The following is a 27,302-nucleotide window of genomic DNA, read 5'->3' as shown; positions in this document are numbered from 1 at the left end:
ACTGGGGCATTTTAGAGCAGAAAGGGAATTTCCTTTGTAGCTACCAATCTAAATCCACATTTATCTACTAATAATTCCCTTTTGATGTCTAAACAGATGTTTGTGTGATCTGAAGCAGACTTCACATTGAGTCATGTAAACAATTGTTCTTGAATTGCATTTAATTTATATTGCCTGTACCAATTAAAGTAACGAAAACCAATCTCAATAGATCAAGCAGAGCTTATTTTTTCCTTCCTCCACTTCCCTCCCACCATATTAACAGTCACAAATAAGGAAGCCCTTATTTGTTTGCCTTAAATGCCAAACATAGGCCACTGATCAATTGCAACATTTTATAACTGAGAAGCGGCTAATTTTAAGTAGAACTCTTCTTTACAGCCAGTTCTAATACATGTACTTGTAAAACACAATTTGTTTAAATATTTTTGTCGGAGAATGGGTTACACTGCTGGTCGAACCCTTCCTTGTGACCTGGTTTAAATCCAGCCCACAATGACAAGTCCAAGTCTCTTCTGTCGGCTTATTGTATAGGTCCTATGGTAAGTGAGTCTGGGCAGTTTTAATACAGCTCCAAAAATGGGCATAGGCCCACAATACAAAACTGATACCAACTTAGGACTAATTTACAATGACATCTAGATGGGTCTAAGGATAGTGTAGGAAATGGGGAGGAGGGGTGGGGAAATGTATTTTTGCTGTCTATGGGCCTGAATTTTACACCTTCCAGCTGGCAGTTTTTGGGCAGGGAAGTGGGGGAGTGTGAAATAGAAGGAACGGGCTTCCCTCTGGGTCCCCGCCTGCCAGCCTAAAAATTAAGTTGTGCAGGAAACGGCTCGCAGCGATTTTACACTAGGGCTGGCAAGGCCTCGGATGGGAAGCCCGCCCTTTCCCCAGTTGAGGCCCCTAAGTGACCAATTATCGGCCACTTAAGGGCCGTTTCCCACACAGTCTCCATTTTTAGGCTGGCGGGAGGATTTCCCGGGCGCACGGAAAGTCCAAAAATGATTGGGCTTCGGCCTCAGCTGGAAAGGAAGGGTTGCCTCCATCAGAAGCCTCCTTTTAACTTTGGGCACCCCTACCCCTTGTCTTAAGACCCGGTGGCCCCTGGACCTCCCTGTCCTCTTTCCCCAATCTCCCACATTCCACCCTCTCAGGCCTTTCTTGCATCCTGCGTCCCCCGCCCTAGGACCCTGAAAACTTACCTTGCTGTCCAGCTCCAGGACTTAGGCTCTGACATCTTCAAGAACTTCACCTTCTGTCCACAGCAGCTTCAGGTGCTGCAGGGACTAGAGATTGGCCAGCAGCTCTCTAAGGCAGGGCTTCACAGGATCACAGAACTGGTACGCTGGAGGAGGAAACCATTCAGCCCATCATGTCTGCACCAGCTCTCTGAGCATTTTAACTTGGTACCGATCTCCTGCCTTTTCCCTGTAACCATGCGCATTGTTTCTATTTAGATAATCATCCAATGCCCTCTTGAATGTCTCAATTCAACTTACCTCCATCACACTTCCAGGCAATGCATTCCAAACCCCAACTACTTACTGTGTGAAAAAGTTCTTTCTCACCTTGCATTTGCTCCTTTTGCAAGACACTTTAAAACTGTGCCCTCTGGTTCTCAATCCGTCTACGCGTGGGAACTGTTTCTCCCTGCGTACTCTGTCCGGACCCCCCATTATTTTGTAAACTTCTATCAAGGGAGGCAGGGGGTGTGTGTGGGGCGGAGTTGGAAAGAGATGCCGGATACTGGCAGCCCAAGAATGAAAAGCGAAGAAGTACCTTTAGCAGGAAAGGTAGACTTGACCTTTGACCTTTTTAAATTTTCTTTCTAATTCGTGTTCAGCTGATGCCCCTGAGGTGGTAACATTCTGACGGGTGTGATTACAAAAGTAATTTTAGATGCTGAATATGACGCATTTAAGGGAAAACTTAATGGGCAGCTGGGGGGAGAAAGGAATAGAAAGATACGCAGATGGGAGTGTTGGAACGGGAATCGTGGGCTATAGAGTTGCTGTCGACCAGTTGGGCTAAATGGCCCGTTTCTGTGCTGTAGGCTCTAACGTAATGATGCAGCCTGAAACAGCTGACTCATGGCTAGTTTCAGCTTTCGGCTTCTCCAAATGTGTGTCCAGTACCTACTGAATATTTTAGTGTAGCTGTTTAAAAGTATTAAATACTTATTATTCTTTTTTTTGATGTTGGCAGAATTTGTCTTGCTGAAGTCCATGAAGATCATGCTTTAATCAATGAGATTATGAATAAAAAGAACAATTATCAGGACAGCAAGGTAACCAGGAACACAACTGTGCATTATATTCTTTCCAGGTGAACCATTGGATAATATCAAGGAAATAATCTTTGTATTATAGATCCAGAATGGAGGTAATTACGTGATAATGGTCAATTCAAGCATTGAGGATCGCACCCAAAATGATTTGGAACCGGCAACCAAGCCCAAGTTTAGGTTGCGTCCTTAAAATCTCTCCCTGTTGTTAAACCTTGGCAGTAGGTGCACCTCTTAAGATACTTTTCATCCAGTCACAGTAATGACACAACTTGGTCAAATTTGATTATTCTGGTTCTACATTTGCTGAAAAGTTGACTAAAATAGGTTTCGTGCAATTGGAGGCCGAGTTTCCAGGGTGAAAATCCCCACTCCAGGTCGGATTAAAGTAACCGAACCAAGGTCACATTGCCATGAGTTGTTGATGCTGAGGTCTGCCTGAGGATTGTTCAAAGAATCCTTTTAAAGGACTGCTAGTCTGTTGATGGACCATCCTTGACCATGGCTGGAGGGTTTTTTTTTTAATTCCTGCTGTGTTATTTGTGGAAGGCACCTGTCAGTACACTGTCCTTTCGGTCAAATGCTTTTGTGTTGAAGCAACTGCTTTAAATTGCACAGGTTTGTGCCGAGGAGTTTAAAGAATTTGTAGGAAGACTGAGGCAGAAATTCACCTCCGCAATAGGATCCGGAAATATTGAAATCCCAGATACACTGCAGGAATTATTTGCCAGGTAAAGTGCTGATTACAGGTTTTTATTTGAAGCAATATGTGCCTGATATGAAAAAATAATGACATTTAGTTTTGATGCTGCAGCAGCCTCTGCTTATGGTGTGCTTCTAGTTGTGTTGTGAGCATATATTTGTAAAGTTCTCTGAGAGTTTGTATATAATTGTCTTAGTTTTAAAATTTTAGGTGCAAATCTCAATACTTAAATTAAAATTCTCTTCTGATCATGTTACATGCTTGTGTAGTAAGTTTAAGATCTCCCATGTGCAGAGTAATTTTATAAAAATATTTTACATGGGAAAATAAGTTGTCAAACTGATTGTGTGTATGTCAACCAGTTAAAAAGCAATGTCTTACATCTGGAGCGACTCAATGACCATTTTACATGCACCAGATTATATTAGCTAAATATGGTGAGTGACGAAGTGCACTAACTGGCATCAGCAAGCTACAAGTTTAACCTCTTTTTGAGTGGCTTCTGATTCCTTCCATGAAATACCCCACAATGAGGGAATTTCCCTGCAGGAAATTAGAGAGAGATGCAAGCATTATAAGAGTAGTTATAATGGGTGAGTTTAATTACCTGAATGTAGACTGGGACAGTGGTAGTGTAAAGGGCGGAGAGGGGAAAAAGCTCCTAGATTGTGTTCAGGAGAACTTTCTACAGCAGTATGTGTCCATTCCAACAAGAAAAGATGCATTGTTGGACCTGGCTGTTGGAAATGAATGGTGGGCCAAGTAGATCAAGTGTCAGTGGGGGAACATTTAGGAGATTGTGATCATTGTATTGTACGTTTTAGGATGGTGATAGAAAAGGGCGATAGGCAATCCAGAGTAAGAACAGTTAACTGGAGGAGAGCCGACTTCAATGGGATAAGAATGGAGCTGGGCCAGATAGACAGGAACGAAAGATTGGCAGAAAAAACTGTAGCTGAACAATGGGCTACCTTCAAAAAAGAATTGGCTTGGGCACAGTCAAGGTGTATTCCATCAAAATGGAAAGTTAGGGCAAGCAAATCTACAGCTCCCTGGATGAAAAAGGAGATAGAAATTAAGATAAAGAAAAAAAAGTGTGCTTATGACAGGTATTAGGTAGAAAATACAATTGAGAACCAAGAGGAATACAGAAGGTTCAGAGGGGAGTTGAAAAATCATATTAGAGATGCGAAGAGGCATTATGAGCAAACACTGACAACCAACATAAAGGAGAATCCCAAAGTCTTCTATTGGCATAGAAATAGTAAAACGGTGGTAAAACGAGGAGTAGGGCTGATTAGGGGCCTAAAAGGGAGCTTACACATGGACGTGGGGGCCATGGCTGAGGTATTAAATACTTCTCATCCATCTTTACCCAGGAGGTAGATGCTACGCAGTCCATGGTGACAGACGAGGAAACTCTGTCACGAAAAGGGTTCAAAATTGATAAGGAGTAAGTGTTGAATAGACTGTCGATGCTTAAAGTTGACAAGGCACTGGGACCGGATGAGATGCATCCAAGGATATTGAAGGAAGTGAGTGTAGATATTGCAGGAGCACTGGCCATAATCTTTCAGTATGGCCTAGTCTCAGGGGTGGTGCCTCAGGACTGGAGAATTACAAACACGATGCCCTTGCTCAGAAAAGGTTGTAGGGATAAGCTCAGCAATTACAGACCAGTCATTTAACTTCAGTGGCGGGCAAGATTCTAGAAACACTTATTCAAGATAGGATTAGTAGCCGCATGGAAAAATATAGGTTGATAAGGAAGAGCCAGCATTGATTTCTAAAGGGGAAAACATATTTAACTAACTTGATGGAGCCTTTTAAAGAGGTAACCGGAAAGGTCAATGAGGGTAATGCTGTTGATGTGGCGTACGTGGACTTTCAAAAGGCATTTGATACAGTGCCACACAACAGACTTATGAGAAAACTTATTGCTCAGGGAATAAAAGGAACAGTAGCAACGTGGATACAAAATTGGCTGTAAAATAGGAGACGGAGAATAACGGTCAATGGATACTTTTCGGGCTGGAGGAAGGTTTGCAGCGAAGTTCCCCAGAGGTCGGTATTGGGGCCCTTGCTTTTCCTGATATATATTAATGATCTAGATCTTGGTTTGCGGATGATAAGAAGCTTGGGAGTGTTGTGAACTGCAAGGAGGACAGTGTGGAACTTCAAGAGGACATAGACAAGTTGGTGGAATGGGCAGATAGGTGGCAGATGAAGTTCAATGCGGAGAAGTGTGAGATAATAAGTTTTGGTAGGAAGAACATGGACAGACAATATAAAATAAGAGGTGAAATTTTTAACTGAGTGCAGGAGCAGAAAGACCTGGGTGTATATGTGTATAGATCATTGAAGGTGGCAGGACAGGTGGAGAGAGCAGTTAATAAAGCATATAGTATCCTGAGCTTTATCAATAGGGGCATAGCATACGAGAGCAGGGAGGTTATGCTGAATTTATGTAAGACACTTGTTAGACCTTAGCTGGAGTATTGTGTACAGTCTGGGCGCCACACCATAGGAAGGATGTGAACATATTGGAGAGAGTGCAGAAGACGTTTAGATGAACGGTTCCAGGGATGATAAACTTCAGTTATGAGGACAGATTGGAGAGGTTGGAACTGTTCTCCTTGGAGAGAAGAAGACTAAGAGGAGGTTTGATAGGGATGTTTAAAATCATGAGGGGGCTGGACAGAGTAGATAGGGAGAAGGTGTTCCCACTCATAAAAGGATCAAGAACGAGAGGCACAGATTTAAAGTGATATGCAAAGGAAGCAAATGTGATGTGAGAAAAAACTTTATCAGACAATGAATGGTTCGGGTCTGAATGCACTGCCTGGAAGTGTAGTGGAGACAGGCTCAATCAAGGCATTCAAAAGGGCATTAGATGATTATTTGAATAGAAACAATGTGCAGGGGTACGGAGAAAAGGCAGGGCAATAGCACTAGGTCATAATGCTCATTTGGAGAGCCGATGCAGGCATGATGGGCTAAATGGTCTCCTGTGCCATTAAAATTCTGTAAATGAGTTCCTGGTATCAGCCAAGTCCATCTGCAAGACATACTGAACAGGTATGTGGTGGTTCCCAGAGTGATGGGAATATAAAGCTTTGGACTAACCCTTTTTCTACCGTCTCTGCTGCAGTGAGACATATGGAGATGGAAGAAATGGAGCTTATAAACCTTGGGGTGAGATAACTAGGGCTGTTGTTTTCCTTCCTTCTAAATGCACACTGTTCCTTGTTTTGTATTTTATTCTTTGCCTAGGTTCAAGATATTGGTAGTTGGGGAAGAAGGCAATGAAAACCAGAAGCAGGATAACGTTAAAAGGTAGTTTATTCACTTCAATACACATCTTCAAAGATCAGGTTTAGATACTGAAGTGTAAGCAGTGATATGGCAAGACAACTTTTTTGACTAAATATCATCCTGTATATAGAAAAGGCAGTTTCTATTCCTGGTGGTTTTGTCGTCTAATACAGTTGGAGGTAGTGTTCAGAAGTAATAGACATCTGAAATGCTACGGATCAACAGATCTTTACAGGGGAAGAATACAATCTGGGAGGTACTTTTGGTCTGAAGTTCCTACCTTCTTCCAGCAAAAAATACATTTTAGGGGTAAATTTTCACTTGGGTGATAGAGAGTTGACAGTTTGCTTTTCAGCTCCACTGATTTGTCTCTTCCCCCCCCCCCCCCCAAAACATTGTCTGTCCGTTCATTATCTCCTGTTTTCCAGCTGTACAAGATCAAAATCTATCCCTTAGAGTAATAAGGAAGTCCCGGGGACTGTTAAGGGAGAAGCACTGTTTTGTACAATTTCACAGGGCAGTGTTATCAAGGGTTGACACAATAAATAAGACCCAAGTTTTTGAAAACTGCAGTTGGCAGCAATAGTAGAGTTTGAACGAAGCAGAGGGAGTCTCGCTGGTAGTAGCTGATTGGCTGCACCTTCCTATTGACAAACCAAACAAGTATAAATTGATAAAAACAAAAAAACTGCGGATGCTGGAAATCCAAAACAAAAACAGAATTACCTGGAAAAACTCAGCAGGTCTGGCAGCATCGGCGGAGAAGAAAAGAGTTGACGTTTCGAGTCCTCATGACCCTTCAACAGAACTGAGTGAATCCAAGGAACGGGTGAAATATAAGCTGGTTTAAGGTGTGTGTGTGTTGGGGGGGTGGTTGGGTTTGGGTGGGGGGAGAGAAGTGGACGGGGTTGGTGTGGTTATAGGGACAAACAAGCAGTGATAGAAGCAGATCATCAAAAGATGTCACAGACAACAGAACAAAAGAACACATAGGTGTTAAAGTTGGTGATATTATCTAAACGAATGTGCTAATTAAGAATGGATGGTAGGGCACTCAAGGTATAGCTCTAGTGGGGGTGGGGGAGCATAAAAGATTTTAAAATATTTAAAAATAATGGAAATAGGTGGGAAAAGAAAAATCTATATAATTTATTGGAAAAAACAAAAGAAAGGGGGAAGAAACAGAAAGGGGGTGGGGATGGAGGATGGAGCTCAAGACTTAAAGTTGTTGAATTCAATATTCAGTCCGGAAGGCTGTAAAGTGCCTAGTCGGAAGATGAGGTGCTGTTCCTCCAGTTTGCGTTGGGCTTCACTGGAACAATGCAGCAAGCCAAGGACAGACGTGGGCAAGAGAGCAGTGTGGAGTGTTAAAATGGCAAGCGACAGGGAGGTTTGGGTCATTTCTGCGGACAGACCGCAGGTGTTCAGGTATAAATTGAGTTTGTTTTGTTATATAAATGTTTGGGTGTCAGCATTGATGGATTTGAAGGAAGCTTACTTTTTTTTCTTTTATAGCATCGATGATATTCATTACTTGGTTCTGCAGAATTTCATTCAGAGCACATTGGCTCTCTCAGATACACAGATGAAATCATGCCAGTCTTTTCAGGTATTTACGTAACTGAAGTGGTGAACCACATTTCAAATTCATATTACTTTAGTAAGCATGTTGACTTCTTGATGTATCTTTTTAATTTGGAATTGGACTTCTTACTAGCCTATAGTTTAAATCATCTTTTTAAGTAAAGAAAGACTTGCATTTATATGGTACTTTATGTGAGCATAGGATGCCTCAAAACATCTTATAGTCAATGATGTACCTTTTGAAGACCAGTCACTGTTGTAATGTAGGAAACACGGCAGCCAAGTTGTAAACAGAACCTCCCACAAGCAACAAATGTGATAATAACCAGGATAATCTGATCATGTGGTGTTGACTGAAATATCGGCCAGGACACCACAGTTAACTCCCCTGTTCTTCAAAATAGTACCATGGGATCTTTTCCATTCACCTGCGATGGCAGATTGGGTCTTATTTTTAACATCTCGCCTGAAAGCCAGCATCTCTAAAAATGCAGTTCTCCTTCAGTACTGCGCTGAAGGGTCAGCCTTGATTTTTGTGCTCAAGCCCTGGAATGGCACTTGAACCTGGAATCTTATGACTCAGACAAGAATACTACCAACTGAGCCACATCTCTGTAAGATATAGAGGGCCTCAGTACTCAGCTACTCTATCTGTCCGTCTATCACAGTCCCTGTAATAGTGCTGAATAATGAATAACAAGTTGGTTAAAAATGTAGCTGCCCTCCAACAACTTAACTGGTTAAGGTGGTTAGCTGTTAAACCAGTGAAGTCTCAGATTCTGCAGAGTTATCTAGCCTAACGAACCAAGCCTCAGCACCGCTGAGTTAGCTTGGGGATAGCCATCTGAGAGGTCCTTGTCAGAACTGGATTGAGCTCAGTTGTCATATTGCTGATTGGCATAGAACCCAGTGCAGTCACTGTGTCGATTCACACAAGGAAACTTGCAATCATTGTGACAGGCTGTATAAATCATAGATTAAATCACTAGCCCTAATATTACAGTAACTAGACTGAGCATTTCAATCAATGCTTCAAAGCGCCATGCATTTTCTGTCCATTCTATCATCTATCAGGTGCAGTAGCATAGTGGTTATGATACTGGACTAGTAATCCAGAGGCCTGGACTAACACTCTGGAGATAGGCGATCAACACCCACCATAGCAGCTGAGAAATTAAAATTTAATGAATGAAATAAATCTGGAATAAAAAGCTAGTATCTGTAATGGTGACCCTGAAACTATTGGATGTCGTAAAAAAAAAACCCTGATTCACTAATGTCATTTCGGGAAGGAAATCTGCTGTCTTTACCTGGTCTGGCCTCTCAGACTGCAGACCCACAGGCAGTGTACAGAAGTAATAGACATCCCAACTGCCCTCTGAAATGGTCCAGCAAGCCACCCAATTATATTCAAGAAACTTCAGCCACCTTCTGAAGGACAATTAAGGATTTGCAATAAACACGGGGCATTGCCAGAGATGCCCACATCCTGAATGAACTGTCCTTCCACTGGAAAAATAGAAGCTTCTCTGATACACAAGGATCCTGTAATGTTTCTCCTCTCTGCTGCTTTGTACAACTGGTAAAATGCATTTAAGAAGAAACAAATAAAGGCTCCAGTAGAACTGGCAAAATAAGCCATGTTCCTTGCTATTGTATTTTAAAACTGATTTGATTCTAAACTTTTTAAACTTGTGCTAAATCAGGATGGCGTATGTTTGGCATAAATTGTGGATCAGTAATTTTGTGTAAAACTATTATTTCCCTAGACTTTTCATCTATACAAACAATATAAGGATGAAGTACTGGTGAAAGTGTTTCTCGAGTTCCAACAGCGAAGCTTGGTAAACCGTCGCAGGGTCAGTAAAGCTTTGGGTCCCAAGAAGAGCCGAGCCTTGCCCTTCGCACCAATGTCTTACCAATTATCGCAGGCGTACTACAGGTAGGGGATGATTTTTTTTTTAAGTGGAGCTGCTAAACTCTGACCATGTGCTAATTTTAGCTTTTATGATCAGTGCTTAATGTGAGGTGTTGATTTTGCAAACTGCAGCAATGAATTGAACAGGCTATCACTGGATTTAGCACGTGTGGTAAGTTACTTTAGTGCAGTGAATTAGCAACCTACATTTTTGAGCACCCACTTAATTATTTGGAATCATGTTCAATTAAAAGTTTGAAAATGCATAGCGATTCTGCTGAAACGTTTATTCCAAATTGCAAACCTCAAAAGGATTACAGTTTTAAGTTTTGAACTACTGTGTGGGTCAAAGTTGTGCAGCATATCTCCTACAGAAGATTGTTGTGAAGCAACCCTTGCTGCCTAGTTGATGGCTGATGCCTTCATTTTCATCATTTGTAATGTTTCATCTGGATGATTTGTTATAGGAACTTCATGTGGCGGTTTCCCAGCAACATTTGTTCAGAGTCGTATAATTTTGTTCAGAAGTTGAAGAGTGCGGGAAGTGCAGACATCCCCAACACCTTTTCATTCCAGGATAAAGAGATCCCCGTTGAGACAGAAATGGTCACCTACCCTTTGGACGGAAATGGCGGCTACTGTGTAGCTACAATATCCTTGTTTATCCTTGGTCTGCTCTCTTTCCATGTCTCAGTACCTGAGCAGATTGTGGTTGTGGACAGCACGCTTGTAGACAATGAAGTTATAAAAAGGTAAGGAGATCTGGTTATTATGAATGTTGCCCTCCATGCACCCCCCCACCCCCCAAAACCCCACTCGATTACTGTGTTTTGGATACCTAATATTAATTCTGCACACCTTATTTATATTTTGGTTCAGGCTCATTTCTAATCAGTGCTTGAATACTTTTTAAACTGAGTGAGAGGTATCAACTTTAGATCAGAATATTTTTATAGCTTCCAGTGGGCATCCTACTGCTTTCCAAATTTGTTTTCCACCAGGAAAAGAATGGAATTGTCCAATACCTCAAAAGAGGCAACTTAAATAAAACAGCAAAGAAGGAATTTAGTGTTCTTCTTAAAATTATCAAATTATTTAAAATAAGCAACATTAAATTAAGAGCACTCTGTACTCAATGAAATGTCCAGGGAGTTCGACAGTTTACTCATCATTGAAATAATGTGCATAGTTACAGGTGTCATAAAGCCTGTGTATTATTGTGAGCAAAATAGTGACAAAATAACCCAGTGCTGCTAACTACTTCTTAACATAGGCAACATGTACAGAATGTGAATAAAAATACCTGGAAAATCTTAGGTCTGACAGCATCTGTGGAGAGGGATACAGTTGACGTTTCGAGTCCGTATGACCCTGAACTCCTTTCCTAACAGCACTGTGGGTGCGCTATACCAAATGGACTGCAGCGGTTCAAGAAGGCAGCTACCACCACCTTCTCAAGGGCAGCTGGGGATGGGCAATAAATACTGGCCCAGCCAGCGAAGCCTACATCCAGAAGGGTCATACGGACTCAAAATGTCAATTGTATCCCCCTCCACAAATGCTGTCAGACCTGCTGAGTTTTTCCAGGTATTTTTGTTTTCGTTCTAGATTTCCAGCATCTGCAGTATTTTGCTTTTACCTTATGTACAGAATGTAAATGTGTGGCTTACTGAACAGTTGTAAGGGACCAATATGGTATTGGCCTTTTTTTTTAATTCATGTGCGCATCTCTGGCTAGGCCAGCATTTATTGCCCCATCCTAATTGCCCTTGTTCAGAGGGCATCGTCCTTACAGCCCTTACTTGGTGTGGCCTACGTGTGACTCCAGATTTCCTTCCCGAAAGGACATTAGTGAACCAGATGGGTTTTTACAACGATCGACAATGGTTTAATGGTCATCATTAGCCTTTTAATTCCAGATTTTTATTGAATTCAAATTTCACCATGTGCCATGGCAGGGTTCATACCCAGATCCCCAGAGTATTACCCTGGGTCTCTGGATTATTAGTCCGGCAATAATAATGCCACTACACCATCACTTCTGTTTTGGTTTCCGGCCTTTTGTTTTATTATTGTGCACACTTATTTTGTGCACTGCCATATTGCAGAATTTGGATCAGAACAAGGGAAGGAGTAAGAAACAGGTAACTCATAAACAATTTATGGTTGGGTGGATCTGCACTTTGGGCTTTTTTTGCAAAATATTTTTCTGCATCAGCTCAAGTGCAATAATTTGAGTTTGGAATTGATTATGGTAAGAGGATTGATTTAACTCTGCTTTGCTTTGGTATTTTTAGGTTGGGGAAGGAAGGCATAGATGACTATGAGGATGATGATCTGGAAGAAACTGGAAATAAACCCAAATTTGAAGTGAAGGCTCCTCAGGCTTCGCATACCAATTACTTGCTAATGAGGGGGTATTATGCACCGGGCATTGTTAGCACACGCAACCTCAATCCTAATGATAACATTGTAGTCAATTCATGTCAAGTGAGGTTAAAAGTCCGCTCGACACCAGCTCATGGATGTTTGAGCACCCATGATGGTGAGTTATTAATCTTTAGAATGTTATTTCTTGTGTTATTGATTTGAATCTGCCAATGTAAATATTTCTCTCCTTTCTAACTTTTCACTCCATGCAATTGACTTTACCAAAGTTCAGAGTGAAGGGAATACTTTTGATAGCAGCATTGCTGTAAATGTTGTGAATTCTGAGGTTTATCGTATGATTCGAGCTTTACAATGTCAGAGGGTACCTGCACAAACTGACAGCTGCGTTTGCAGCATACCCAGATAGAGGGACAGGCGGGCTCCGATATATGATCAAAATTTACCAAAAAGAATTGCAAAGACTTTTAGGTTTTATTGCTTTGGTGGATTCACTAAACCAAATGACCTAATCTAATTATATCCACTGAGGTTTCTTTCAACTCGTATTTTGGGTGAAATTTGATGGTTTTTCAGTCCGCTGGTTCTCAGTTCAGTGTTAATCGTCAGTCAGAGCCTGATTCAGGAAGACAGAGTGTGCATCCTGTATCTTTTGCGGTGCATTCTCCGATGGTGAATATACAAGTTGCGCAGAAGGTCAAGCTTTTGATTCATAAAATGGTAATTAACAATTCTATTTTGAGTGGCAAGAGGACAACTGTAATGTGCTGTAGGGCCCCAGTGTACAATAAATTTCAATAAAACCTGCCTACCAGATCTTAAAAGCAAGTTCCAATCAGACCACTAGATGGAGTGCCACACTGTGGCAGTGATGATGGTCACTATTAGTGCAAGTGAGAGGCATAGAGAATGACAAGAGTGAGCTTACTGTACTGACGGAACTCATTTTGCCACCATTATCTGCTTGCTTTGCTTTGTAATTGATTGCCTTGGTCTTAAACTAACTGGTTTAAAACACTGATTTAAATTGATGGGTTTTTTTCAGTGCGGTACCAATGTACAGCTATTGAATACAGGTACAGTACCTCAAACCCGGCAACCTGGGGACAAAGGCTATGCCCGATTTCGGATTCCCCCAGATTTTGGATTACCAGTTTAAATTATGCATTTTTACATTGGTGCAAACCAATGAACTGTGTCTGAGGAGACAACCGTTTTGATCAGTTCATCTCCAAACTCTTTAAATACTTGCCCCCATGCCCAACTATAAACAAGTGTTCCCATCTTTGCTCTTAGTCTTGATTCAAGTTTGACAAGAATGAACTTTGCCAAGTAAAAATGGATCAGGGATCTCACACTGGTGCTTCGGAATGACGTCAGCGATCGCTCCGTGCATAAACAAACAGCTCTACCCGCGCAGAGCAATCTCGGTGGCCATCTTTAATGTTAGCGGGCGTATAGCAGTGGTGGCAACACACGCTGAGACACAAGGAATGAAGGAGACCAAATGGTACCGATATAATGGTAGTCCACACCATCAATTCCCACACACAGGACAGCTGCTGAATGCTGGTACCTAAGGCATATGTTATTTGATGTGATAACATGCAAACAAACAGAGTAAATTATAAACATGCTGTAAATATTGAGCAGCCCTCACAAAGAGAAAAATATCCTGTTTTTGGACAATTCTGGCTTCTGGACGGCCAAATTTGGGGTACTGTACCTGTATTACTAATTTGACTAACAAGTGGATCATTAGTGGTAGTAAGAGTTGATTGCATCCTGTGAGATAGCTTATGTCCAATGTTTTGTCTGCATAGCCTCATGTATAGCAGAACGATGCACAGTGGAGGCTATCATTTCTCAAACCCAACGAGTAATAGTTTTTTTTTAACTGACTTCCTGTGGCTGATCCTTGTTAGTTTCAAATTCAATCTTTCTAAAAGTGAGTGAGCTCCTGTTACTAGAAAAAGCATCTGTAGTTTTCTCACCACAATTCCTGCAGTACTATCTGTGATGATGCTTTTCTATCCACTTTATTTTTTATTAGTAATTTGATTCTTCAGTTTGTTTTATCTTCAGAATCTAATGTCGCATTTTATTCCCCAAAATTACCTCTTTCTGAAGGGTTTCTATTTCTACGATAATTGTTTTACATAGAAATTAGGAGCGGGGCTAGGTCATTCAGCCCTTTGAGCCTGCTCCACCATTCAATATGATCATGGCTGATCCTCTATCTTAACGCCGTAGTCCTGTACTCTCCCCATATCTCCTTGACACCTTTAGAGTCCAGAAATCTTCTCTATTTCCTCCTTATATATATATTCAGTGACTTGGCCTCCACAGTTCCTGTGGTAGAGAACTCCACAGGTTCACCACCCTCTGAGTGAAGAATTCCTCCTCATCTCAGTCCTAACTGGCCTACCCTGTATCTGTGACCCCTTGTTCTAGACCACCCCCCCCACGACCAGCCAGCAGAAACATCATCCCTGCATCCCCCCAAGTCTGTCCAGCCCTGTCAGAATTTTATATATTTCAATGAAATCCCCTCTCATTCGTCTAAACTCCAGTGAATACAGGCCTAGTCCACCCAGTCTTTCCTCATACAACAATCCTGCCATCCCAAGAATCAATCTGAACAACCTTTGCTGCAGTCCTTTTATGGCAAGTATATCCTTTCTCAGGTAAGGAGACCAAAACTGCACACGATACACCAGGTGTGGTCTCACCAAGGCCCTGTACAGCTATAGTAAGACATCCTTGTTCCTGTACTCGTCCTTTTGCAATGAAGGCCAATGTATCATTTGCTGCCTTAACTACTTGCTGCATCTGCATGTTTGCTTTCAGTGATTGGTGTACAAGGACACCCAGGTCCCTTTGTACACCAACATTTTGCAATCTATCACCACTTAAATAATAATCTGCCATTCTGTTTTTCCTACTGAAGTGGATAACTTCACACTTACCCACGTTACACTGCATTTTCCATGTATTTGCCCACTCACTCAACTTGTCTAAATCGCCTTGAAGCCACTTATCACCCTCCTCACCACTCATTCCCATCAGATTTTGAGTCGTCAGCAAACTTGGAAATATTACATTTGGTTCCCTCATCCAAATCATTGATATATTTTGTGAATAGCTGGGGCTCAAGCCCTGATCCCTGCTGCACCCCACTAGTCACCACCTGCCATTCTGCAAAAGGTCCAATTATTCTACTCTGTTTCCTGTCTGCTAACCAATTCTCAATCCATGCCAAAATATTACCCCCAAATCCTATGTGCTTAAATTTTGCACACTAACGTCTTATGTTGGACTTTATCAAAAGCCTTTTGAAAATCTAAATACACCACATCTACTGGTTCTCCCTCATCTGTTCTGCTAGTTACCTCCTCAAAAAAAAACTCCAGTAGCTTTGTCAAACATGATTTCCCTTTCATAAATCCATGTTGACTTTGTCTAATCCTTTTGATATTTTCCAAGTGTCCTGTTATCAGATCCTTCATAATAAAGTCTAGCATTTTCCCTGCTACTGATGTTAGGCTAACCGGTCTTTAATTTGCTGTTTTCTCTCTCCCTCCTTTTTTAAATCATTGGGCTACATTTGCCACCCTCCAATCTGCTGGGACTGTTCCAGAATCTACTGAATTTTGGGAGATGACAACCAATGCATCCAATTATTTCCATGGCCACCTCCTTTAGTACCCTGGGACGCAGATCATCAGGCCCTAGGAGTTATCGGCTTTCAGTCCCATTAATTTCTCCAGCACTTTTCTTTCAGTAATACTTTCCTTTAATCTTAACTACTTTTAACACCCTGGACTCTGTCTCAAAACAGGTTCAGCTACTTTGTTTCAAACTGCTTCAGGGCCAGATGCTCTTCCTCGTGCATTCACCAAGGTTTTGAGGCCCAGCACTGATGTGTATGTTGGAGAGAACATTAAGAAGCAGCTTGTAGAGGAGCTCAAATACAGTCCTGAGGACCTGACAGCCATGCAAGAAATCACCAATGAGATTGAAGCATGCTCTACCTTTGGGATGGAGGCAGTGGAACTAGGCAAGAAATATGTTCAGTATGAGGAAGTGCTGAATGGAAGAACCAGGACTTTAAAACAGTATCTGCAGGTTTGTCTTAAATACAAAATATTAATGGTCTTTAGAGGTGTTTATCCAATTGCTAGGTGACTAAATGTTTCTAAGTTTAAATCAATCTTAGTTTATGGTATTTATAATTCTTAAACTTACCTTTTGATGAGCCCAGTATAAATAAGTAGGCTAAGATAATATCTGTGTTTTTTAATCTGGCTGTATTTTCTTTTACATTAATTAATACTAATGTTTGTTGTCAAACAATTTGGCATTATGACCAACGTGTGGTTTTCTTAGTGTCACCCATGGCTGAGTTGGTAACGCTCTTGCTCTGTGTCCATTCCAGGACTTGAGCACAAAAATCAAGGCTGGCACTCCGGTGCAGTGTTGAGGGAGTGCTGCACTGTCAGAGGAGCTGTCTTGCAGATGAGGCATTAAAACAAGGCCTCTGTCTACTTTCTCGGGTGGACATAAAATATCCATGGCATTGTGAAGAAAAGCAGGGGTGTTATCCTCAGTGTCCTGGCCAATAGTTATCCTTAATTCAGCTTCACAAAAGCAGATTATCTGCTGTTTATGGGAGTTTGCTGTGCGCAAATTAGTTACAATAGTGACTGCACTTCAAAAGATCTTCATTGACTGTAAAACGCTTTTGGACATCCAATGTTTGTGAAAGATGCTATACAAATGCAAGTCTTTCTCTTTTAATATAATGAATCTGTTTTTAGGACACAAATACATTATCACTTGTACTAAAGTGTTAATGAGCGCAGGCCTTTCTAACAGTTGACATTTATAAAAAATCTGTTCTTGGCATGTGGGTTTCAGTGGCAAGGCTAGCATTATTGCCCACCCCTTGTTTCCCTGAGAAGGTGGTAGTAGCAGCTTTTGTAGTGGTTTGATACAACGGAGTAGCTTTCTAGGCTGCTTCTGAGAGCAGCTAAGTGTCAGTCATGTTACCATGAGGTTGCCATGTTTTGTAATAAGTTTTCACTATTTCCACTAAGTGCTAATGACACCACTGCCAGGGAGAAATTCATTTTTAGTTGTTGACTATGGGGAGGCCTCTCCTGGGTTATTTATGCTTCTAATCGACCTGGTCATCTCAACCTGAAACAGTAACTCTATTTCTCGCGTTTCCAGCAATTTTTGTTTTTATTTTAGATTTCTAATATTTTGCTTTTGTATTAGCTTCCAAACAATCTTTTGCATTGAGTAGTTTGAGAAACTTGGAGTATTAAAGTTGTTTTAAGTTGGCCTCGGCACTTCTCTCTTCTAACTGCTCATCCCATCACCCAATTTTGGCACCTTCAGGAGGCCCATTGTCTTGTCCACAGATATCCTTAATGCAGCTCAAAGTCAGTACAGGTAGGGATCTCCCCTCAGAATCGTATCTTCACTCTCTCACCCTGCTGAGACTTGGTGAGAGATCCATTCCAACTAAAGGAAGACTATATGCTTACTAAACAGCTGTGTTTTCCAGTAAGCAAGGGGGTAGCAGCTATTAAAACCAGTAAGGAGTAATATGTAAATCTTAGATAATCCAGGTTGTCCTGTACATTACAGTCAAATTTGGATCTATTTCACGATGACGAGTGTAAAACTGCGGTTGTGTAGTAGGTTTTAAAACCTGGTTTATTCAATGACCTTTTTAAAAATTGTGTTGTAAGATCATCTTGGTGCCTGACAAGAAGGTTACTATTTTAGCTTTGAGCACTCAAGCTAACTTATTGTTACTTAAAAATGATGTTTCTTTAAATCAGTTTCTGTTCTTCTGACTGCTAAAGAGAACGCCTGGTCATGGCATAATGCGCCATCTTTTTTTTTTTAAATTGCAAAAGTAGCTCATTCTGCAAGTTTGCCACTTAGTCAATTGATCATAAACGGGAGTTGGAGGTGGCTGGTAGCAGCTAGAGTAATTAATGACTGTAACTAATCATTCTGCATTTCATGACCACACATTAGGGTGGGGGGAAGCTAAAATAGGCATGAAGTGTTTCGTGCTCACACAGCAAAAGCAAGAATATCTTTGACATTCTTGTCTAGTTATTTATGATACTGTTTCAATTTTGCAAGAACCTCAAAAACATAAACTAGGACAGAGTATTGAACTTGTATAGCACTTTTAACATAGTCACATTTCTCTAGGGCTTCTACAGCAGCATTATAAGACAACATTTTGACTCCAAGCCAAATGAGGAGCTTTTAGGACAAGTGTCCAAAAGCTTGATTAAAGAGCGAAGTCTTGAGGAGAATCTTAAACATGTCAGCCATGGCTTAGTTGGTAGCATTCTGAGTCACATGTTTCTGAATTAAGACCCACTCCAGGACTTGAGCACAAACTCAAGGCTGACACTCCCGTGCTGTAGTGAGGGAGTGTTGCACTGTCAGAGGTGCTGACTTTCTGATGAGATTTTAAACTGAGGCCCCATCTAGCAGCTTGGGTGGATGCAAAAAATCCTGTTGCACTATTTTGAAAAAGAGTAGGGGAGTTATCCCTGGTGCCTTGGCTATTGTTTACCCCTCAATCAACATCACAAAAACAGATTATCTGGTCATTATCACAGTTCTGTTTGTAGGAGCTCCCTGTGCAGAAATTGGCTGTTGTGTTTCCTAAATTGCAAAAGTTACTACAATTCAAAGTACTTCCTTGGCGGTAAAGCCTTTGAGACATTGGTGGTTGTGAAAAGTGCAATGTAAATACAAGCTTTTTTTTAAAAGAGGCAGATTTATGGAGGGAATTCCAGAGCTTAGGGCCTAGGCAGATGAAGCATAGACAACAATGGTGGAGCAATGGAAAACATTAGTCAGCTCAAATCATTGCAGAAATTAATTAAATTCCTTACTGTTTAAAATAATGGGCTAGAGTTACTGCTTATTCTTTGTCAAAGGGTGGTTTTATAAATCTGTCAACAGTTTGAGGAAAGTAATTTTTCTGTTATGCTTAATGAAGCTTCATTCAGCATGATATTTTCTCCCATCTTGCAGGATTTGATTGAGTTGGACCAAATGGTAGAAGTTGGTGGCTCGGGAGTGCGGCTGGTTGCTATAACACACGCTTATCCCTGGCTGCTTCATCCATTCCGTGTGCGGAGAAGTGTTAAAACTGGACCAACGAATCTTACTGATGTGGGATCCAAAGGTAGGACAGAGTCCAGTGCAAAGAACATTGAGGAAAGTACAGAGGACATTGAAGGATATCAGGACAATACAAAGCCTGATCCTAGCACTTCTGGCACAGAGAAAGAAATTGAGCAGCATAAATTGGAGTCCACTACTGTACAGAATGAAGCTGTTCAGTTAAGTAATATACAGGCACTGACTGGAAGTAGAAAAAGGACCATTGAGGAAGTTGAAGGTGAAATTATTGACCAAGGGCTTCCTATTAAAATTCCTCATCGAGGAAGTGAGCCTTCTGACTTGAGCTGTGATTCTTCAGTCAGGAGCAAACCTCTAGTCAGCACAGTGGATGAAACAAAGGCTGGCTTCCCTCAGCATCACATAGGATATAAATTAGTCAAATCCCCGGACCTGCACAGTGGACCAGGAAAGGTAGATTCTGAACGCAGTCAGGATGAAGATCAAGATAAGGATGGAAACTGCAAAGTGTTCAGCTCTTCGTATGACATTAAAGGTCCAAACATCCCATCAGCATCTAGCCAGCCAGATGAGCAGTCCATGGGAGAAGATGGAAAAGGACAACTGAGATTTCCCCAAGACAATGCAGCAGGGAGTGAACAGAGGAATGAAACCACTCCACCTGCAGATGGGCAAGTTCTGCTTCAGGAAAAGAATTCTGTGGCCGGTCCAGTGGAACATTCACAGCAAGACGAAAGTCTTCAAGTAAGCAAGAATGAGGACAGACCCAAGCTTCCGGAAGAAGGTAACCCATATCTACAAAGCTTTACAGCACATGACTTGTACTTCAGCACAATGCAGGGAAACCTTGTGTTGTTACTTAAAACTAGCCCAGCTTTTGTAATGCCCTGAAACATTAACTTAGATTCTGCCAGACCTTGTCTTTCCAGCGTTTTCTGTTTATTCTAACTTTTGTAATGTTCAATTAATTATCTTTTGCAGCTTTTTTTATCAGTACATTTTGTGTTTTCTGTACTGTTTTTGATGGAGGGTTTAGAGGAAGAAAAACATTCCTCAGTTTTATTGTGCTGCCTGCATTCCATTAATTTGTGTAACATTTAAACTTTTTTATAATGTAATATCCTTCAGTAATCAGAATATTAAAATACATGAAAGTGTCATCATGGAGCTGGCTTATATCATCACACCGAGCCACAGGTAATGTGGCAGGAGAACAGGTATGTTCCACATTCTGCTCCCACTGCAATCTTGAGCCTCAGGGAAACAGAACTAACAGCTACAACATCTCCAAGGGGGACGAGCTGCTGATCATAGCTTGGTGAACTGCAGCTTCTCATGGCAACTGGCAAGCTGCCTGCATCTTGCACCAGGCTACACGAATTTAGAAGAAAAACATTTTTTGGAAACGAATGGTAAAGCAGAGCCTAAAGATTTGTGACCTGTTCTTTTCTCCTTCTTCAACCACTCTCCCCGTCACCAGATTTAAAGAAATCAAATTGCTCTGCTGTCCTTCTGTTTGCCTGTGGCTCCATCACTGTGCATTGATGGTAGTGCCTTTAACTGGACCTCAGTTCTACCATACATTCATTGAAATTGTTTGGCACGTTTTGCAGGAGCTGGATTTGCAAAGGGAATGCCAAAGACCTCACACAAGATTGCTGATCTTATTTAAACCCTCTCGCGTTTATGCAGCATTGTTTTTTTTTAATCCATTAGTTCTCTCATTCTGAAGGCTCTAGGCGAAATTTTCTCTGCAATTGACTGCACAGAGCTAAGCAAAAGTGGCTTCAATAACTGTCTTTCCCAATGCCATTTTTGCCCTGCCTGTTGGAAATATACTGGTCTCTGCTTGTTCTCCCACCCCTGCTCAAGTACCAAACTACCACGTTACCACACGTATTTCCTTTATTACTTCTCAGTAATAGAAATGCTCAATTCTTCATTCAGCTTATGAAGATTGTTTTTAAAAAAGTGGCATGCTGTTGAAGTTTTTTGTCTTGCACTCATTAGGACAGAACAGCAAGATTACCAAATCTCAAAGGGAACAACAGTTTATTCTACATGAGAAGGGGGTGCAGATTGGTTGGTAAGTGGACTCTGGTTGGTAGAGGTGTTGCCATGGGGAATGCATCGGAACAGTCATCTGCCAAGCTTTTGTTTAAATTGAAGCCAGCAAGTCAACTCTGGTCAAGGCATTGCCATGGGGAATGAACCAGGGAATAGCTGTCACACAAACTTGTGTTTAGTTGAAAATTGGAGCATGCATGGACATGTTCTTTCTGTTGGCAAAGGACAGAGCCCTATGTGTGAATATATTTGGCTTTTAGCACATGTGAATAAACCACACTGCAAGCCTGACTGATAATCTTAAATTGGTTGTTGGCTCTTAGCACAATCGCGATTGTTTAGCAAATGTTGTCCATACGCAGAATCACATCTAATGTTGGACACTATGTTCTGAGTTTTGCAAGCACGGGCTGGTTCAGTATGATGAGTAGTTTGTCTGTTGCAAACAACCAAAAGTACGTGCTATTTTATATGATCCACCAGTCGTTGGGACGTGTGGCCTATATACTTGGCATCACACTGGCACTGAAATTTATTTACCACATTATTCACTTGCGTGGTAGGCAGAACGTCTTATTGGCTTGATGGCAGCATTGTGTTAGTGGAGAATACCACTTGTGTTGCTACTGCATTGTAACAGCACGAACCAGCTAGCTTCACCTGTTGCTCTAATTTTTGAGACACCTTACCCTTCCACGGTAATATGAGGTAGACTGGGCACTTTTCAGGACCAAAAGTGGCGGCCGTAGGTGTGATATCCTGCAAGCAATGATCTGATCGGGGTAGCCATTCTCCCACAGGATAGTTTTGCACCCTATTTTGGCATCAAGCTTGCACGTTGAGCAAATGGCTTGGGCCCTATTTATGAGGTTGCAGACAAGGCCAATCTGATAGTACGTGGAACTGTAGGAATCCCAATGCATACGGTGACCAGTTAAGGTAGGCTTGTGGTAGATAGTAGTAGAGAACCTACTGACTGATTTCTCAACTAACACATCATGGAAAGGGAGCTCATTTGACTGCTCCACTTCAAAAGTGAATTTGACTGCAGGATGGAGCCCATTAATGGGTGTAAGGAAATTCTCACATTCAGTTGCAGATTCAAATATAGCAAATGTATCATCTATGTACCAGTCTACCTCAGATTAGCCTGGAAGGATAAGGTGAGCGACAAAAATGTGAGGGACAGGTGAAACTAGCCGTTTCACGCCGCTCCTGTGCAGTAGCAACACAAGTGGTGTTCTCCATTAACAGGATACTACCATGAAACCAAAATGACGTTCTGCCTACCACAAAATGAGTAATGTGGTGTGCCGGTGTGATGCCAGGTATGTAGGCCGTATGTCCCAATGACTGGTGGACTATATCAAATAGCATGCCCCTTGAGCTGTTCACACAGGCAAAGTACTGACAATGCTCAACCTGCCCATGTTTGCAAAACTCCGAACATAGTGTCCAACCTTAGATGTGATTCTGCAACTGGACAACACTTGCAAACAATCCCAATTGTGCTAAGAATTACACTGACAGCCAAATTAAGATTATCAATTGGGCTTGCAGTGTGGTTCACTTACATGTGTTAAAGCCACATATATTCACACTCACCCTGTCCTTTGCAAACAGGAAGAATGTGTCCACAAATTATGCCTTTTTCAACTAAACAAAAGCTTGGGGGTTAGCCATTCCCCATGGCAATGCCTTGACCAATCAGAGTCAACTTTCCTGGTTTGAACTTAAATTAAAACTTGGCAGTTAACTGTTTCCTGGTGCATTCCCCATGGCAACACACTTACCAATCAGAGTCCATTGCCAACCAATCAGCACCCTCTTCTCATGTAGTATAAGCTGTTGTTCCCTTTGAGATTTGGTATTCTTGCTATTCTGCACTGATGAGTGCAATACAAAAAATCTTCAACAGCGTGTCTCTTTTCCAGCAATACTGGAGTCCTGTACTACCAAGTAACGATATATGAATTGCATTTAAGTGTCATCTTCACATCAAATCACATGAATGGATTTGGGTTTTTCTCTTTGCGCGTAGAATTCAAATTTAAGTTGTCTTTAACCTTTCTCTGTAGGAGATGATACAGTTAAGGAGAATGTCAACATAGAAAATACAGTGCAAACCCCATCCGAAAGGTAGGTGCTTAACATTTATTACAATGTTTCCCTGTTAATTGAAGGGGGAAAAACGCCTTTTATCAGGAAACTGAATCTGAATTTGTGCACTTGTGGAAAAATGAAACATGTTTGTGATTATTTAGATGAGATCTAAAATCATTAGGGCCAGGCTGGCAATGTTTAGCCTGAAGTGATCCAAAGGGTTCTGACTGGCTGTCAAATTCGGACAATAATGTAAGCTGGAAAATGTAGTGATTTAAGGAAATTCTTGTACATTGAGTAGGAACTTCTATGCCTTGTTCCACGCTTAAGAATCTGAGGCCAGTCCTCTGGCGATATCTCACCAACCACTTGCCAGCCAGTCCCTCTCCCCCAGGAGGTCTGATTGTGGGATTCATCAGTCTCTACCAAGGACATCCAAGCAACAGCATAACTTCATGACAGGGAACTAAACGCCCCTTTCCAATAAATGGCAGACCAATAGACTACCCAGGTGGAATGCTGAGCTTTGAAATGAAGTTGTTAAGTGGGTTCAGTCCAGAACTTCATCCAATGAAGTTGAAATTCAAATTTCATTGTGTAGTCGATATGTGGGACAATCCTGCATTGTAACTGACTTGTCCTGTGGGGCAGTATCAGTGCTGAGAAATGGAGGCATTTTCCATCCTTTGCATTCATTGTGAAGCACTGGGTACTCCTCAGTCACGTACAAAATTAGCCAAATGCAGAGCATCTCCCTCTACTTCCTCAGTGATGCAGCTTCAAGCACAACCACAGAAGTGTCCCCTATCACACTGATGTCATATTTTCCACGGTCACTTCCCTCGTGCCCTCCCTGACTAAAATTCCAATTTGAAACTGTGAAAGGTAGGCAGCTTTATCCAGTGGATCCAGGCCTACAACCAACCAAGAACTGAAACTGCCCAATATGTCATCTGGCATACTTACTTCTTTCTTCTCCCAAGAGATTTTAATCTTATCAGTGTGAGCTTGATTTGAATCCTGGCTCCAGAAGAGAACTCCGTCCCTATAATTTCCTATATCGCTAGCAAGCGCAAGCTGGTCATTCTGAATATGCTAATAGTCTTTGCAGAAACTATTGTATCTGTTACATTTCCTTACGCAAAACAATCGTGACATTTTTATTAAGAAACTGCTTTTCTGGTTGAATCTTAGTGAATTTGAACAAATTAGTTTTGTCTGCCATCCCTGGAGGATTGTTGATGGGAGCTTGAATAAACCTGTGTGTAAAGGAATGGTAGAAGCCATGCTGTACCATATTATGACAAAACCTGGGATCACAAAACAGAAGCTATTGAGTTACTACAGTGCTGTGCTGCAGCCTGTTATCATACTGGAAATATTACAGGTATTTTTTTTTTATTTTGGATACATGAGTATAGTTTGAATTGCAGTGGAACCACCTTCCTGATTTATTTGATAGATTTTTTGCATGTATTCATTGCCAAGTCTGCTGATAATTTCCTACCAATCATAAATTAGCTTTACAGCCCATGACAAATTGAATGAATTTAATCATTCATATTAGATCTATTCTTATTCCCAGACATGGTGTGTGAGTCTTCGAGAGAACAACAGATGATGGAGGTGATGGAGCACTTGTAATTTTATTCCTTCATTATATCCAAATGTTTTATAGTTCAATCTGGCAGTTGTGTTTTTCAGGTTCCACTTCTCCATTACATGTGGCCAAATAAGTTAGTGTTTTCATGAATAGAATTTTGAAAAGTTATCCTTCCCATAGTAGCAAACAAAAAGGAAAGCTGGTGTTTATATAGCACCTTTCAAAACCTTGGCATCCAAAACTGTTTTACAGCCAACAAAATACTTTTGAACTGTATTAAATGTTGAAATTTGGAAATGTAGGTTTACACACAGCAAGCTCCCACAAACAGGGCTGTGCTATTGACAGGATGATGGCCCAAATCTTCCGTTCAGGGTTGGAACCTCTATTTCTGAACCAGATCCGGCAAAAAAATACACACTTGCCTTTCTCTGATTTTTCAGGGCAGGCTTTTATTTTATTCATTTATGGGATGTGGGCGTTGCTGGCTAGGCCAGCATTTATTGACATCCCTAATTGCCCTTGTTCAGAGGGTATGTAAAAGTCAATCACATTTCTGTGGGTCTGGAGTCACATGTAGGCCAGACCAGGTAAGGACAGCAGATTTGCTTCCCTAAAGGACATTAGTGAACCAGATGGTTTTTACAACAATTGACGATGGTTTCATGATCATCATTGGACTCTTAATTCCAAGTTTTTATTGAATTTAAACTCCACTATCTGCCATGGCGGGATTCGAAATCTGGTCCCTGGAGCATTACTCTGGATTACTGGTCCAGTGACAATACCAGAATCAGTTAATTGATTAATTGGAGCCAGCAAGGGTTCAGTCCTAGAACTCTTATTACAAATGCTGCAAGATCTGCTTTGGATTTCTAGCGTTTTCTGTTTTCTTGTAGAATGTTGAGAGATTATAGTTTTCATTTGTTTCCGACAGTTTCCAATTTCATATTGTAATATTTCTACTTCCCATTACTGACTGGATGTTCAACTTAAATTTTGAATTTCTGCTCTCACTAACAGGCTCTGGAAACCATTGGCTGCATTAGAAAGCGTTACTTAACCAAAGCCAAGCCCGTGTCCTTGTTCTCCACCCCCACAAGTGGTTCTGAGGTGCAGGATTGCAAATTGTCTGAGAGTTTTACTGTTTTTTATGAACCTACCATAGACTGTGTTTTAAGACTCGGCAAAGTCTTTCCACATGAACCAAACTGGAACAAATGGATACAATAACACCGTGCTTTAAGGATTATGTTTCCTTGTTCACATGAAGGATGTTTTCCACAGGCGCTGACCTCTCCTATAGACAATCTCAGAAGTTTGCAAACTTGCATGACCATCTGGAACTATTTATAAAAAAACTGAAGTTAAATTTTAAGGAGAATAGCACTGAATTACACTTGAGAGTGAAGAAATAAATGTTTCTACTAAAACTTAGATTGTGCTTTTGAAATTGTTGTGCTTTCTCGAATGCTGATGGTTTAGCTCCAGTATATTAATTTGTTTTGGTACCTCACAAAATTCATCATCACTGGCTTATCTTTTGCTACAACCCTGTAGCAAAATAGCTATATATTGTATCTCACAGTCAAGAATTGCTGCTTATTCAAAAAGGGAGGGAGACAAAAAACAGGTAACTATAGGCCAGTTAGCTTAACATCTGTCATTGGGAAAATGTTAGAGTCTATTATAAAGGATGTAATAACAGAGCATTTAGAAATGAATATTATAATCAAGCAGAGTCAGCAAGGCTTCATGAAGGGGAAATCATGCGTGACAAATTTATTAGAATTCTTTGAGGAGGTAACAAGCAGGATAGATAAAGGGGAACCTGTCATTGTAATATATTTGGATTCCCAAAAGATGTTCGATAAGGTACCACGCATAAGGCTACTTAACAAGTTAAGAGCCCATGGTGTTAGGGGTAGTATATTAGAAGGAAAGAGAATTGGTTAAGTAATAGAAGGATTTAAGGGGAGCATTTTCAGGATGGGAACCTGTAATTGGTGGAGTGTCACAGGGATCAGTGCTGGAGCCACAAATATTTACAATATATATTCATGGCTTATTTGAAGGCAGTGAATGTACTATCGCCAAGTTTGCAAATGACACAAAAATAGGTGGGAAGGTAAGTGGTGAGGAT

At 41.2% G+C, this 27,302-nt stretch overlaps 1 protein-coding gene across 8 annotated transcripts in view; it reads left to right on the top strand.

The window, feature by feature from the left end:
- The window catches only part of LOC121288036 (general transcription factor 3C polypeptide 1-like), a 66,660-nt gene extending 40,064 nt beyond the window's left edge, over positions 1–26,596 (top strand). For 6 of the 8 annotated variants that reach the window (XM_041206272.1, XM_041206271.1, XM_041206275.1 and 3 more), the window contains 12 exons: positions 2,209–2,290; positions 2,906–3,018; positions 6,264–6,326; positions 7,821–7,914; positions 9,659–9,831; positions 10,275–10,559; positions 12,105–12,352; positions 16,037–16,323; positions 19,276–20,170; positions 23,532–23,592; positions 24,751–24,943; positions 26,183–26,596. In XM_041206272.1, coding sequence (XP_041062206.1) covers positions 2,209–2,290; positions 2,906–3,018; positions 6,264–6,326; positions 7,821–7,914; positions 9,659–9,831; positions 10,275–10,559; positions 12,105–12,352; positions 16,037–16,323; positions 19,276–20,170; positions 23,532–23,592; positions 24,751–24,943; positions 26,183–26,392 — 2,704 coding nt within the window. In that variant the 3' untranslated portion in view covers positions 26,393–26,596. Of the gene's footprint in view, positions 1–2,208; positions 2,291–2,905; positions 3,019–6,263; positions 6,327–7,820; positions 7,915–9,658; positions 9,832–10,274; positions 10,560–12,104; positions 12,353–16,036; positions 16,324–19,275; positions 20,171–23,531; positions 23,593–24,750; positions 24,944–25,141; positions 25,191–26,182 lie in introns of those variants that run through there. The other 2 variants (XM_041206276.1, XM_041206274.1) reach the window with 2 other exon arrangements.
- The last annotated feature ends 706 nt before the right edge of the window (positions 26,597–27,302 follow it).

Source organism: Carcharodon carcharias, chromosome 15 (assembly GCF_017639515.1).
Source record: "Carcharodon carcharias isolate sCarCar2 chromosome 15, sCarCar2.pri, whole genome shotgun sequence".
In the NCBI taxonomy this organism is placed as follows: Eukaryota; Metazoa; Chordata; class Chondrichthyes; order Lamniformes; family Lamnidae; genus Carcharodon; species Carcharodon carcharias.
The sequence above is the reverse complement of the archived record's forward strand: the minus strand, read 5'-3'. Positions and strand labels throughout refer to the sequence as shown.